General features: G+C 47.0%; 2 protein-coding genes across 2 annotated transcripts; both read right to left on the reverse strand.

Annotated features, from left to right (window-relative positions):
* Positions 1-464: 464 nt before the first annotated feature.
* Positions 465-6,568, reverse strand: LOC136477440 (ubiquitin-like modifier-activating enzyme 5). The gene is made up of 14 exons (XM_066475604.1): positions 5,989-6,568; positions 5,812-5,877; positions 5,584-5,697; positions 4,959-5,087; positions 4,723-4,791; positions 4,190-4,336; positions 4,016-4,052; positions 3,417-3,499; positions 3,105-3,179; positions 2,516-2,590; positions 1,800-1,886; positions 1,606-1,721; positions 1,039-1,088; positions 465-954 (listed from the first exon to the last, which is right to left on the reverse strand). Exons 1-14 carry the CDS (start codon positions 6,073-6,075, stop codon positions 815-817), a joined length of 1,275 nt encoding a protein of 424 aa, XP_066331701.1. The 5' UTR covers positions 6,076-6,568; the 3' UTR covers positions 465-814.
* Positions 6,569-10,423: 3,855 nt separating this feature from the next.
* On the reverse strand, positions 10,424-12,953 carry LOC136473851 (endo-1,4-beta-xylanase 3-like). Its single transcript, XM_066471495.1, has 3 exons — positions 12,894-12,953; positions 12,163-12,756; positions 10,424-11,714 (listed from the first exon to the last, which is right to left on the reverse strand). The coding sequence occupies exons 1-3, from the start codon at positions 12,909-12,911 to the stop codon at positions 10,596-10,598; spliced, it is 1,731 nt and encodes a 576-aa protein (XP_066327592.1). The 5' UTR covers positions 12,912-12,953; the 3' UTR covers positions 10,424-10,595.
* Positions 12,954-14,465: the final 1,512 nt, after the last annotated feature.

Consider the following 14,465-nt stretch of genomic DNA (forward strand, 5'->3'; position numbering starts at 1 on the left):
TTCGTCAGTTAGGCACCGCGCGCGGCCTTTATTCAGTTACTTGCCCCATTCGTCAGGCAGGCGTGGCCGTCCTTTGGATAAACAACAGTAGTAGTAGGTTAACAGAGAATTAGTTTATTTTCCACTCGAATCCATATACTCCCTCGGTTCCAAATTATAGTTCACTTGAGTTTTACCTATCTGAATTAAGCTTTGGCCCAATCTGCCAAAAAATTTGCACTGCCAAGACATATTGGAAAAGTAGTTTTTATCTAAACAAGGTCAACGGCGTGTGGGTGTAGTTGCACCACTCGACAGTCACAGCGACTCATGGCATCCAAAGCGATTTCCGTTCTACATATATATGTATTGAATCTTCGACTCTTGTCAAGAGGAAGCACTGCAGCTCAGATGATACGGAGCAGGAGATTAAACTTTAACGCTTCGCAATCAGATAAAAACTGTCATGAGTTAACAGGAAGCAGTAGTGGAACCTCTGAATAATAAGCAAATGACGGTTCCAGACAAACCTTTGAATACCAACAGCTATCAGACATCTGATTTCTTAGCAATCGACAAAAATGCAGACATTAGTACCAACGAGTTGCCTGGCTCAGACATGCACATGTTCTCAACCAAAATTGTAAGTCAACACTCCCAAAGCAGTATAGCCATCCTTTTCTCTCTTTTTTACCATGGTGCGGCTATATCCGGTGAATTTACCAACTCCGTCAGAACAGACACAAACCACAGTATGTGAATCATCCATCTTTCCCCATCCAAGTTGGGATTGGGGAGAAGCCGAGACGCAGATGAGCTAGCTTACTTATCAAGGCTATGATGCGTTTAGGGCATCAAGTTGACGCTGGAGCTCCTCGAGATCATCATCAATAGCACTGGAACTCACTGGTGCGGCTGGTTCTGCATATGAATCAGCATCTGGAAGCTCACGGACAAGACCTTCTGGTAGGATATCTGTAGAATTTCAGTGTCAAAAGGTGTCAGCGGCTGATCGAGGAAATATACTTTGTTCTGATCTAAAAATGTCATTTCATTTACCTGGAGTGTTTCGAATGCTTGATGTCCCAGTTTCGTCATCATCAACAACACTGCATACAAAATAAAAATTATAATTTAGATGACGTAAAACTGATATTTATGAATCAAACATGTCAATTTGCGGTACGGTAGACAAACAAAATACTGGAAATACAATGACAGCAGCATCAAAGTACTAGCCAATTAGTTTCAGTATCATATACTCTATTAAAAACAAGACATAAACTTTTAGTCAAAACATATGAACTATATTTTCAACTACGATGCAATCTTGCTAATGAGGTTGCTCAAGAAATTATGCGGTTTCAACGTTGACAGTGGGTACAGTGTTCCATTGGTCCACCACAATGTTATTAGCTCTGTTAGCTATGTAAGGATAACCCACTGAATTGAAATGGTAGCTAATGAAACACTAGGTCGCATCAGTAATATTCATATTAGTAGTACTTTTAAGTAAATAATACATATCTTTGACGAACGTTGTTACACATTTGTTTATGACACAAATAAATCAATAAATCAGTATTCTGGAGCAAAATAAATTTAAGTTGATGTCGAATGATGTACCTAATATTCCACTCATTGTCTACGTGGACAGGACATTCGTTTTCTGCAGATGCTGCAGCTTCCATCTTAGCCTTTGCTGCTGCATCTCTAGCAGGTTTGGATTCCATATATTCTTTCTGAAAATGGTGATGTTAGAAATCCTTCATCAGTTTTTGTATTTAGACATAGCAACACTTTTTGGGAAAGACAAACACCTGTCTCTGAACACATGCTGGATTCGAGCATTGTGGATTTGGCCTCATTTCCATTGCAGGGAAATAATCCTTAAGTGAGTTATATCCCTGCAAATTGTGAATGAATAGATAAAGAGATTTTAAAAACTAGCATTCATATAAAATGTAGGGATGGATATACTGGATCAACATGAGACATGGTGGTCTAATCTTTCAAGCCCAAAATTATTAGTATTAACCCTAACAAATATACTCCCTCCGATTCCAAATGTAGGTTACCTTAGGATTCTTTTTTTTAAACAGTTACTTTAGGATTCTATCTGGTCAATTTTTTTTTTTAACTTGGCCCATCTATATATCAAAAGTATAACTTGGCGCATGGTTGAGATTATTTATCATGGAAAATGCTTTCATGATATACAGTATGCACTATTTAAAGCATCACATTGGAGAGTGGAGACTGTGGCTGTCCTAAAGGACTTACATTTTGAATAAGAGGGAGTATATCATACGCACCACATTTTAAGCAAGAAATTAAAGGAAACAGTATTTACAATCTGAAGAATCTAAAGAAGAGAAGACTTTGTGGATGAATCCGCAACTGAGTGGGCTTAAGCTTCGGTTAATCAGGGGGGGGGGGGGGGGGGGGGGAGGGGGGGAATGAAACCTCCAAACAAAACAAGCCCTCAGTGAAGTTTGCAGGATTATCAATGCCATAGTTAAAATCAAGTAATTACCAAGTAAGGGGAAACTTGTCCGAAGTTCAACAAATATTTCAGAGCATTCTGGACCAGGAGACCAGCAACAACACCCTGCAAAAGCCATATTTATTAGACCTAAAAAGGAACAGGAGAGGAGGTACGAATGAACTTCTGGTGAAGACAAAAGAAGAATTCTAAGTGTAAAGACTGCAATGCATCCTTGGTAGTACACAATCATGAAATGTTTGATCCAGTGGATTGCAGTTGTTTCCAACAATGTTGAGAAAATACTGTAGATATTACATATAAAAGGCAACTAGTCAGCTACACAAATATAGCTTCCATGTTACAATGCAGTTGGTCATGCTTTGTAGAGTGCAAGGAAGCCTGCCTTAATGGGTGTGTATGAGTCTTCTAAGACTCCCTTTGTTCTTCTTAATATAATGGGAAAAAGCAAAGCACGCGGAAAAATCATGTCTCAAAACTAATGAAAAGATGCACTGGTCCATATAAGGCTACCCGGCACTATACAACACAAATAATTGAAACATCACTGATTCAAGCACCGAGACAATGGCAAACAATAATACAAAAGAAATGGTAAAAGGATAAAACAACGCCTCACCATTGTAGTTGGCAAAGAAGCAGCACAAACACCTTCTCTCTTAAGTGTACGCTCATCCACTCCAGATGCTACAACCTATAATTAAAGGCATTAAAGACAAGTAAGCAAGAAGTGATACATAAATGAAAATTATATGTTATGGAAGTTCATAGGGGACATCTCTGTCAAGCCAGAATAACCATTGAAATTTCAGCACTGAAAATGCTAGAGATCACAATATAAAACACACATTCAAAATCTAAAAGTATCAAATTCACAAGAGCACACTGCACACCATTAAACAATAGTAAATATAAGATCAAAAGAATATACCAATGGAGGAGCACATGCAAAACATGCAGTTTCACCAGGAACCAGCAGTTGTATATGACCAGAAACAGCGTCTTCTGAGACACCTGTACATAGCCAGAAGCTATCTCAGCATTGTACCATCACACTGAGTTCAATAAAGAATGGGCTGTAATCCAGTAAGCTTCAAAACTTAAACTTGTGTGTATATTTCTGTGGATTGCAATTACACACTGTTTTCCAAACGAATTATGTGAAGAAAAGCTCTGCTTTGAATCCATAATCCTGTATAACTATATTGAACATCCTTATAAAAAAAATAAGCATAACACAGTAAAATAGAATCCTGACAAAATCAGTTTCCCTTGTGTGCCTTGAAAAATTAGCGATGCACAAGGTTCAACTGATTACCAAGTATCATGGCTGAAGGATACTGACTAGTGATATAAAGCAAGGAGAAAACATTATACAAGTGAAGCTGGCTTGACACATTTGAGGTGTGATTAGGGTATACAACGAGATACAATGGCAGCATTACACAAGAATAGTAGGCAATAAGCATATTGTTAAGGAATGCAGTTTCTGAAAAGTTTTGCTGTCAATAAATGTGATTTCCAACTTACCAGACTCCATCCACGTCTGACCGAGCTCATTGCATGCCTGAAAAGCAGGTACAAAGAACAAATAAGCAAATTCCCACCAATGAACTGCACCACAATACATAACTATGCACATAATGTTATTATAAGGCACGTGACGGAGGGACAAAATAATTTAGTTGTGCGTGGACAAATCACCTGGTTTACAACCATACGAGCTTCATAGTTATCGACACAACTCAAGACAAGATCAACTCCAGTGCTACGTTCATCAGAGCTCCGTGCTTTTAAACTTGCCAAAAATGTTTCGAAACCTTTGACTGTAGTAATATTCAATGAGTAGCTCTACAGTAGAGAAGAGATGTTAGAATCTCTTATAAGATAAGGAATACAATGGTATTGCTACTCCATCCGATACGGCCTAAGCAAAGAAATCATGCCTGCTATTTTGCATGTCATAAGGCAATGTACCAAGTTGGAGCATGTAATAAAGATAGTAAAGAGGAAACAGTACAACAAAAACTTCTAGTTTTATACAAATACAATGGAAGATGAATAAGTAATGGAAAGTAGAAAACATTAAGAATGGTTAGTTCAACAAAAACTGCATGCCCTATATTTGTCACTTCTACCAAAAAGTAATGATGCTCAGAATCTAATGAAATGATTTGGTTTACTGATGTAGGAAAAAAGGCTAACAAATAATATTGATACTGGGCATAGTTGCTGACCTCCAACACAACATCAGGATTTATTCCAGAAAGTGTCTGTACAGCAGCATCTGTTTTGGTCATTCCAACCTAACAAAGTATATGGACTGAATATAGTCACGGTCTGATTTGAATTATGTTCTTGCAGTCTTGCAGAGCAGTGAACATAAGCACTTCAACATGAAAAATGTCTTGGTGTAAAACAAACAACCACAAGAGGTAAGGCAAACACATAACATCCTGTCCTGGAAGCTTACCTGTTCTGGACGAAAGAACAACCTATTCATGTTAGCCAACTCGACTGTGTCATAGTCATACAACAACAGGCGTCCAATTCCACATCTAGTGAGCATCTCCGCAGCAACACTACCAACACCACCTATGCCCTGTAAAGATAATGACAATGAATCAAAGGTTTGCTCTGAGTTGAATTTCCTCATCTATATGTGCTAAATTATCTTTTCATGTATGATGTGATGAAGCTACAAATTCTCTTCTGTTTTCCAACTTTGAATTGTTGTCTTAAATATATCAACATGCAGAAATAGCAGTAGCACAATAGCTGGTTGTTCTAAACAGGTATTATAAACCTTTCAAAAAAAATAACCAGGTATTATAACTATGTTTTCCATATTAAGCACATAATACATGGTAATACCTAGACTAATCTCAATACTGATAAAGATACTCGAGTTCGCATGGTCCCAAGAGACCCTTCAGCTTCGTGATATCCAGATCGATGACATTTTCAGTGCATAATACTAGTACATGGAGAGGCTTCCTCTACTCGAGGATGGAAGTAAATGCCAATTTCGAAATTCTGCGCTGATGTAACTAAGTTTGAGGAGTAGCAATGCTAAACTAGGTGAGAAGGATGCTTACAACGATGGCGACGGAGTAGTCCCTGATGCGCTCATAATTCTCCACTACACCCATCCGCTGCAACGCCATAAGTCTGCTGTAGGGATTGTTGTCCACCACTTCCGCGCTCATGTCCTGCATCCCCAATTTCGCGCAAACAGAGTAAAATCCACAATTTGTCCAAAACTATCGCACTCAATTTGGACAGCGCAGAGCGCCTGAACGCGGAAATCAGCCCTCAGATCGTACCTTGATCTTGGATCGAGAAGCGGCGCCGGCGGCCGGATTCATCATCGCCACTAACCGCTCCCGCATCTAGCAATCAGATGAACCGGGATCAAGATTTGGAAAGGCACCGGAGAAGGGAAGATGGCTATAGAAACTGCCGAGATCCATGGTGCAGCCGGGTGGGACTGGGAGGGATACCCGATCGATGGTGGAGGCGAGGTCGTCGGGATGCTGCTTGAGCGCGTCGAGGTCGCGGAGCAGCGTGCCGAGCTGCTCCTTCTCCATGTTTCCTCGCCGCTCTCCGGCGTCTCCGCTGCTTGCTTGCTGCTATGCCTATGCTCCGCCGCCGTCCGTGGCCGATGACAGAGACAAGCAGGAGCGCTGGTCTCAGGTGTCGGACCGATGACGCATTCCACGTGACGTGGCAGGCCCCGTTTGGTAGCGCTCTCGTGCCGCTCTGGCTCCAGCTCCAGCTCCACTCGCTCCCCACTCAGCTCCAACGTCACTCGGCTCCGGCTCTAGCTCGTCTCCAGGGCTCCAGGCGGTGCGGGCGAACCTCCGCGACGGAGAGAGGCGACACGGGCGAGCCTCGCCGCTACGGGGAGAAGCGCGGGGCCGTGCCGATCGTCCGCAGGCGGCGTACGGTCGCTGGAGACCGCCGAATCCAGAGCAAATCGGTGGGGAGCAGAAGCGTAGGTCAAAAACCTGAATCGCTTCCATTCAGTAGATTATCGTTTGGAGCGGCCGCCGACCGCTCCTCCGATTACAGGGAGCGCTATCAAACTGGGCTTTACAAATAATATGGCATCTGTCTTCGCACAGTGATGTTAGCAGGTCGAACGGTTCTAAAGAAAAAGTACTCCCTTCGTCGCAAAATAAGAGCGCATATAAAAGTCGAACTTTTCTAAATATATATATTTTTGAAACAATGGCAAGAGCTCTGCCTTTTAATTAAAACGAATAAAGTTTATATACACGCAAAAGTAACCAAGTGTGGTGCCAAACACCGCGAAAGGTTAGTTCACCCACGCAACGCGGTAGGGTACACACTACCATGAGTCATCGTTGCCGAGCGTGGTTGCAAAGCAGCCAGCAGCTCCGACTTCCCATGGTAAAACACCGACGACCCATCCTAAAATGTAAGACCAACGGGCCCGAAGCAGGAGGCTGCGACAGGTCATCGTTGTCGAGCTCAACGGCTCCGCGAAGAGCAGCTCCGACTTCCTGCCTTGATCCCACGCCCCGTCCGCGGCGAATGCCGAGCCTCTAAAGCTGAACCCCAGCCGTCGGAGAAGGAGGGTTCGCCCCGCGTCATCGTTGCCGAGCTACATCCCCTGATGCAGCAGCTCCGACTTCCCGATGCAGAACTCGCCGTCTCGCGACAACCGGTCGCCAAAGAGGCAGAGGACAACCGCCGAAGGAGACATCACGGCCGAGACGAATTTCCACAGTGACGCCTTCAGGAAGGGTACGACGCAGATAGCGCCGCCGTCGCTTGTCCAGGAATAGACCGGGTTTCCACCCGTGGAAGATATGGCTGGGGGCACAAGAACACGACGCCCCCAACAAGGAAAACGGCGCCCGCAGGCGTCGCCGTCGCCAAGGCTTTTTCGCCCGAGGTGTCCCTAGCACAAACGTCGAGCCAAGATGTCGTACCGTAGCCTGTCGCCACCGTCGTCGTCACCGCCATCCCGCAGAAGCCTCACCAGAGGGGCATCGACGCGCCGACTGCACACAGCAGCCGCACAGCTGCGTCGCCCGCCACCCCCTCCGACCGGGCAACCTACAGAGGTGGACTTACCCTGCCACGCGCATCACCCTGCCGCACGCCGAAGCCGTCGACGCTGCCGACCTCCGCCAGCCACCGACAGGCGCATGCCCCACCTCGGGCGCCGCCCCCTGCCCTAGGGGCATCAGATCTGGCCATCAGGACGCCAGACCTAGTGACCCCGGTTGGCGCCGCCGCCTCCATGCCAAGGCCGAGGAGGAAAGGGGGAAGCGGAGGAGGAAGAAAGGGCCCCCACCACCGCCCGACGCCTGCACGGGCACTAGCCAGCGCCGCAGCCGCAGCAGGCGGCCCCGCCGAGCCCCACGCGGCTCGCGCGAGGGCACGCCCCGCCGCCCCGCTACTGCACACGCCGCCACCAAGCATGAGGAAGAGGAAGAGACCCGGATCCACAGCCTTGGACAGGAGCCGCCACCACGGCCGCCCAGCGCCCGCCCAGGCGCGGCCTGCCGGAGATCCGCGCAAATCCTGCCGTCGGACCGCCAGATCCGGACGTCAAAGCAAGGAGGCTGCCCTAGACAGCCGCTGGAGACGCCGGCACCACCACCTGCCCCAGCGACCACGCCGAGCCCCAGGACGCGAGCTCGTCCCCGACCATCGCAGCTTCCACCGCGAAGAAGAGCCTCGCCGCCGCCCTCACGGCAAGCTGCACGGCCATGCCAGCGGCCTGCTCCGGCGACGGCGCGGCTGGGGAGAGGGAGGGAAGGAAGAGAGGCGGCTAGGGTTGGGTCGCCTCCCGTGTCGCCTACGTGGGGGCGACGCGGGGGCCGGGAGAACTGTGTGATACCAGGAGGGAGTGATCTGAAGGGCCCTAAATACGTAAAAGAATTACTAATACTTATAGTATGTAGTAAGTATTATTAAATTGGTTGTAGAATATACTTTTTATAATAAAATTATTTATAAATATAAATATTGATATTATTTTCTATATCATTAGTCAAAGTTAAAAGAAGTTTGAGTTCACGATAAGCAAGATATGCACTTATTTTGGGACGAAGAGAGCAGAAGAAAAAATTCTATCTAACCTCCCCCAATTATTGCACAAGTTCAATTTGCCTCCTTTAACTGGAAAATCAGACTTTTAGGCTCCCTTCATTTTTAAATCGTCTTATTTATTACCTTCCACGGTTTTAGCTGATGTGGCACCATGTCAGCCATTCTATGTGGCACCATGTCAGTCACGAGGAGGTAAATCAAACTTTCGTGATTGTTCAGAAAGGTCATTAAACTTTATCAAAATGTTGCGAACAAGATATTTCAAGCTAGGCAATATAACATATATAACATAGAGCATGATTTTGTCTCAAAAAACATAGAGCATGATTTTAGAAAAAAAATCTAGAACTAGTTTCATAATTTTCCGAGCTAAAACAAATTGTGTATGAATTTTCTAAGATTAAACTAGGTTTTATGATTTTCAATTGTATTATTTTTTATATAAAAAATATATTTTGATATTTTTAAAAATATTTTATTAATTTTTTATATATTTTTTTATAAAAGAAGTTCTAATCCGATTTACCTCCTTGAACTTCCAACTTAGTCCAATTTACCTCCCTGACGTGGCGCCACATTAGCAAAACCACTGCCAAAACCGCTGAGGGTGCAAAAGTGAACGGTTTTCAAAAGTTAAGGGAGATTAAAAAACTGATTTTGTAGCTCAGGAAGAAAATCAGACGTGATAGTTGAGAGAGGTAAATGAGACTTTTTTTATAAAAAAAACTACCTCCTTGTCAAAACAGTAGGCAATCAAACCCTCTCCACCTTGGGCACTTTTGGGCTCCTAGCCCACACAGCTCAAAAGGCAAAAAGAAAATGAAAAAAGGGTATGTACGACACCAAGATTCGAACTCACAACGACTAGTAAACGAGCCTGTGTTGCTTCCTTGTTAACTTTAACTTTTTTCATAAAAAAATTAATGTAGACTTTATTCCATATATATGTCCATGTAAATAAATAATTTAGTTATAATCTTTGGCAATAATATGGGACTTTCAAATTTGAAATGTATTTGTGTTGGTTTATTGGAATTACTTAAAATGTATTGATATACAGAAATGCTATATAACACACATGTGTTTTAGAAGAAAAAAGCACATGGATTTTTTCTCCGTCTGTTTTCACCTCGTGTGTGTCGTTTCCTCTTGTCCGATCGCTGGGATGTCTCGTGTGTGGGCTGACGCCTGACGCCTCGTGTGTGGAGACGTCAAATGCACAAAAGAAAGCTGGAGGTAGAAGCCTGACGCCTGACGCCTCGTGTGTGAAGACGCCTGACGCCTCGTGTGTCTGGCTCGAGGTACCTCTTTCTCTACGATTTGTGATTTATACTTTCATAGAAAAAAAATTGTTTCTTGTGATACGTGGATCTGTAGATTTGTGATCTTGTGATTTGTGATTATCTGGAGGTAGAAGAAAGCTGGAGGTAGAAGAAAAATAGAGGCTGTTGGATCTTAATTCTATGGTGTAAAAAAATTCATGTATTAAAACTGCATAAAACACATAGTTGTTGGGTAGACAGACTCTCGATATATATGACAACATCGGCTTCTCCTAGTTGTAGATACATCTTGATATAGATATCTAAAGTAAAAACCAGTTTATGGAAGAGGATGTGATCGAAGTAATAATAGCTTAAGCAAATACTTGTTTAGAGCACATAAGTGATAGATGTATTTTGCATAGGTTTGTAGATGATAGAAAACTGAGGAATACCACACGTGTTGCTGCGAGACTTTTTTTATAAGTTATTAGTGATATAACTGGCCGAAAGATATTCCACATGTATATAGAATTAAAATCGACTGATAATAACTGGATTACTTTATTTATTACTATATCTCCTCAATTAATTAGGCTCAGCCAGTACAATACATCATCACTCATATTATTTATTATTATTACATACAGTACCGATTATTATGGAATATATATTATATAGGGGGTCCGGCCGGCTGCTATCCAAATACTTGTCCCCTTTGTCGAGAGGCATGTAATGTAATTGTCAGGCGGCGATGTTCAGTTATCCATGTCCAGGACGAGAGGCGTGTCCCCTTTGTCGACGGTGAACGCCTTGAGCATCTTCGTCCCCGTGGGCATGGTGACCTGCGCCACGTAGTTGCCGTGGAAGCCCCTGAACTTGAACTGTCCATCGGCGTCGAGGCGGCCCCGCGCGTCGGAGGTCCACTCCCTCCGGAGGTCAATGAACCTCTGGCCGGCGTCGTTGACTGTGCCGTCGGTGTTGACGAGGGCGGCGTCCTGCCTCCACATGTGTCCCTGCATGAACCCCCAGAGCACGACGCCCTGGACGGCCGGGTGCGCGTACGCCTCGCGCATCACGGCCTCGAGGTCGTCGGCCCGCAGGGCGTCGTCGGGCTCGCCCACGTCGAGCTCCGTAAACCAGATAGGCAGGTCGGTGGCCGCGGAGAGCGCGTCGAGCGCGTCGCAGATGATCTCCCCGACGGGGTGGGTCACGTGGCCCTGCAGCCCGACGCCGCCGACCTGCGCGCCGCGCCACTGCAGGTAGCGGATGAGCTCCACGTACCGCTCCGGCGTGGCGCTGGGGTCGTTGCCGCACTCGACGTTGTAGTCGTTGACGAAGAGCGCGGCGCCCGGGTCCAGGCGGGCCGCCTCGCGGAACATGAGCGCGGCCACGTCGTCGCCCAGGCGGTCGCGGAAGAAGCGCCCGTGCAGCATCTCGTTGTTGACGTCGTAGTGCGGGAACCTCCCCGCGTAGCGGCCGAGGAGGCCGTTGAGGCGTGCCTGCACGGCAGCCATGAGCTGGTCCCGGTCGTAGGCGGCGATGTCCTTGATCCACTGCTGCACGTCGCCGTCGACGGCCCAGAAGATGCAGTGGCCCCGCACGGGCTTGCCCGCGCGGTCGCAGAAGTCGAGCAGGCGGTCGGCGTCCGCGTAGTTGAGCTGCCCGCGCTGCGCCTCGGTCCAGTACCACTTGAGCTCGTTCTCGAAGACGGCCCAGTCCATGTGGTTGGTGAAGAAGTCCACGAAGGCCGGGTCCTGGATCACCGTGCCGTTGATGCAGCTGCCAATGGGGAAGGCGCTGTCCAGCTGCACCACGCGCACGGACGCGCCCGCCGGGGCACCGCCCACATTCACAACCACGTCACGCTTGCGCACCTGGTCCATGCATGCATGTCACTCACACACAGCATTGCTTATTATTACTTGTCGCATCATGCACTTGTCATCGACACGTACAAGAAGGGATACCTATAATGTACGGAGTATTTACATGCTAACACATCAGCATATAGGAGTATAACTCTAGAGTAGACTAGACGCCTTCACCACCACAAGGGGCGGGAGGCCGGCCGGAGAGCATTTTTTACTAGCATCATTATTCGGCGCGGCTGAGAGTGATGGGCACTGATTAAGTGACCTTAATTATACAGTGTAGTTGATGATTGATGAAAAGAATATAAAGAACACATTAGCTAGGTATATATAGAGAGAGATAATAAATAACAAGGGAAGGGTTGTGAATAATGAAGCCCTGGTCGCGGTCAAAATTAAACCAGTTGGTTAAGTTGGTCATTTTAAGACGTAAATGAGGCGTGTCGCTCACCTTGTCCGTCTTGTCCTTGAGGTAGCTGAAGCGCGCTTTTGGGTCGGTGGCGATGATCCGAAGGTCCATGACCTTCACGTCCACGCCGGCAGGCACCCCATGCACGTGCACCGCCGCGCTGCGGGGGCTCTCCTTCAGCCGGAACGCGCCCTTGATCTCCGCCCACCCGCTGCCGCCGCCTGCTGCCTCCGACTCCGAGGCGGCGGCGGAGCAGGCGACAGCGCCGCCGTCGATGACGCAGCGGCCGTCGTCGACGCGGATGCTGACGTGCACGGGATGATAGGTCGTTGTTCCTCCCACCCCGGCGCCTGGCGCCGCCGCTACGCTGACGCTGATCCATCCGGCGACACGGTACGTGACCCGGGGCTTGAGCGCGCCCGGCGTGATCGCCTGGCACAGGCCGTCCTCCTCGTCGGCGAGCCCCGTCGCGAGGACGTACCGCCCGCTGGGCGTGCGCTCGTGCCCGCCGACGGTGGCCGCCCCTTTATTAGCGGCGGGGAGCCTGGCCGGGTCCAGCTCGTGGTGCAGGGACAGCGCCGTGCGCGCACCGGAGGGAGTCCAGCCGATGGCGTCCACCTCGAACACCACATCACCCTGCAGGTCGATCGACATGCATGCATGCAAAACAAAGGAAGTGATGAGAGACGACGTGCAGTATATGCATGCGCTTCATTCCGACAGTACTGTACAATACACAAGTGGCAGTTTTACACATGCATATATATACATACCTGGTGACTGCAGGCCATGGCCGACAAGTTTTTGGTGTGTGTGTGTTTGTGTGTTGGGACGAAAGGAAACTTGTTCGCTCGTGACTTGTTGTGAGGAGAGACGGGATTGAGGACGCAGCCGTATTTAAAGGCATCCGGCCGTCATATATGTATTATCTTTCGTGGCATCTTTCTCTAGAGTTGCTTGCAGCAATGCGTAGTAGCAAAGACCAACTTACCCCAGTTGATTCAAAGAACAAACTGCAAGCAACCAGCTGTGTGATGAATGTTATTACCAAGACAAAGATCTCCCTCTCTCTCTCTCTCTCTCTCTCTCTCTCTCTCTCTGATCTCTCTCTCCCTCTTCCCTGATTTTTTTTGAAGTCAAGGTGAAGCAAGACCACCATGCATCTGCACTCTCATTGGCCAGACTTAAATTTGTAGGGATGATACATACATGCCAATTCAAAGAAGTGGGTGTTTAATTAGATTCCTCTCTTATATCTTGGTGTACACTTATAGTAGAGAAACGACTTTTGATCCACTTCGAAATTTGGCTTTAGTCCCGGTATTTTTCGCGCCCGGGACTAGAGAAACCTTTAGTCCCGGTTGGTACCTCCAACCAGGACTAAAGGTCCCTGCCCAACGGCTACCTTTAGTCCTGGTTGGAGATACCAACCGGGACTAAAGGTTAACTTTTACTCCCGGTTGGTCACTCCAACCAGGAGTAAAAGTCTACTCCCGTCTGGAGGCTCCGTCCGGGACTAGAAAGGGACCTTTAGTCTCGGTTACTGTCTCCAACCGGGACTAAAGGGACCTTTTAGTCCCGGTTGGTCCTTCCAACCGGGAGGAGTAAAAGTCTACTCCCAGCTGGGAAGCTGTTCTTTCTTTTTTCGCGGGAGAGCTACGTCGACAGTGGCTAGTGGGAAAGGCCTAGAGCAGGTGGGCTTAAAACTGATATCATCGCTGGGCCGAAGTGAGCTTTCGTGGAGAGGCGCGCGGGCTATAGCTTTGTAGCACTGGCAAGCACAGAAGAAGGGAAGCGGATGGCTGCTGGCTGGCTTGTTGCCGTTTAGCACCACCTCACTAGCTGAAGTGGGACGAGCCTGGACGCTGGCTATATGAGAGGGCGGGTGGCAAGGCAGGTGGCACCAACCGGGAGTACAGCTTGTTTCTGTACTAGTGTTAGTCTTTCTTACTAACGATCGATCACTGCATGCATGTGTGACAAAGTAGATCACGTACTCGATGTATTGATCTACGTACCCTTTTAATTCTATCAACAAGAACATATATGTGATGGAAATTAAACTGATTCTATATATGATGAACTATAATAAGATAAGAAGTAGCAGTGCTATATATAAATCTTTGGCAGTTGATAGAAAATTTATATATATCATACCATGTATATATGGAGCGTGTAGATCAAGTATAGAGTTCATGGCACCAGTTGCAAGTTGCAGCCGCCACCCGCACTGCATGGATGGAGACGATGGACTATGATGCAGTTCGTTTAGACGTACAGCGTCGCCAAAACTACCACGATCGACATGCATAGCTTCAAGGCACGGATAGCGGCTAAAAGCTAGC

Source organism: Miscanthus floridulus, chromosome 8, assembly GCF_019320115.1.
Source record: "Miscanthus floridulus cultivar M001 chromosome 8, ASM1932011v1, whole genome shotgun sequence".
Classification (NCBI taxonomy): Eukaryota; Viridiplantae; Streptophyta; class Magnoliopsida; order Poales; family Poaceae; genus Miscanthus; species Miscanthus floridulus.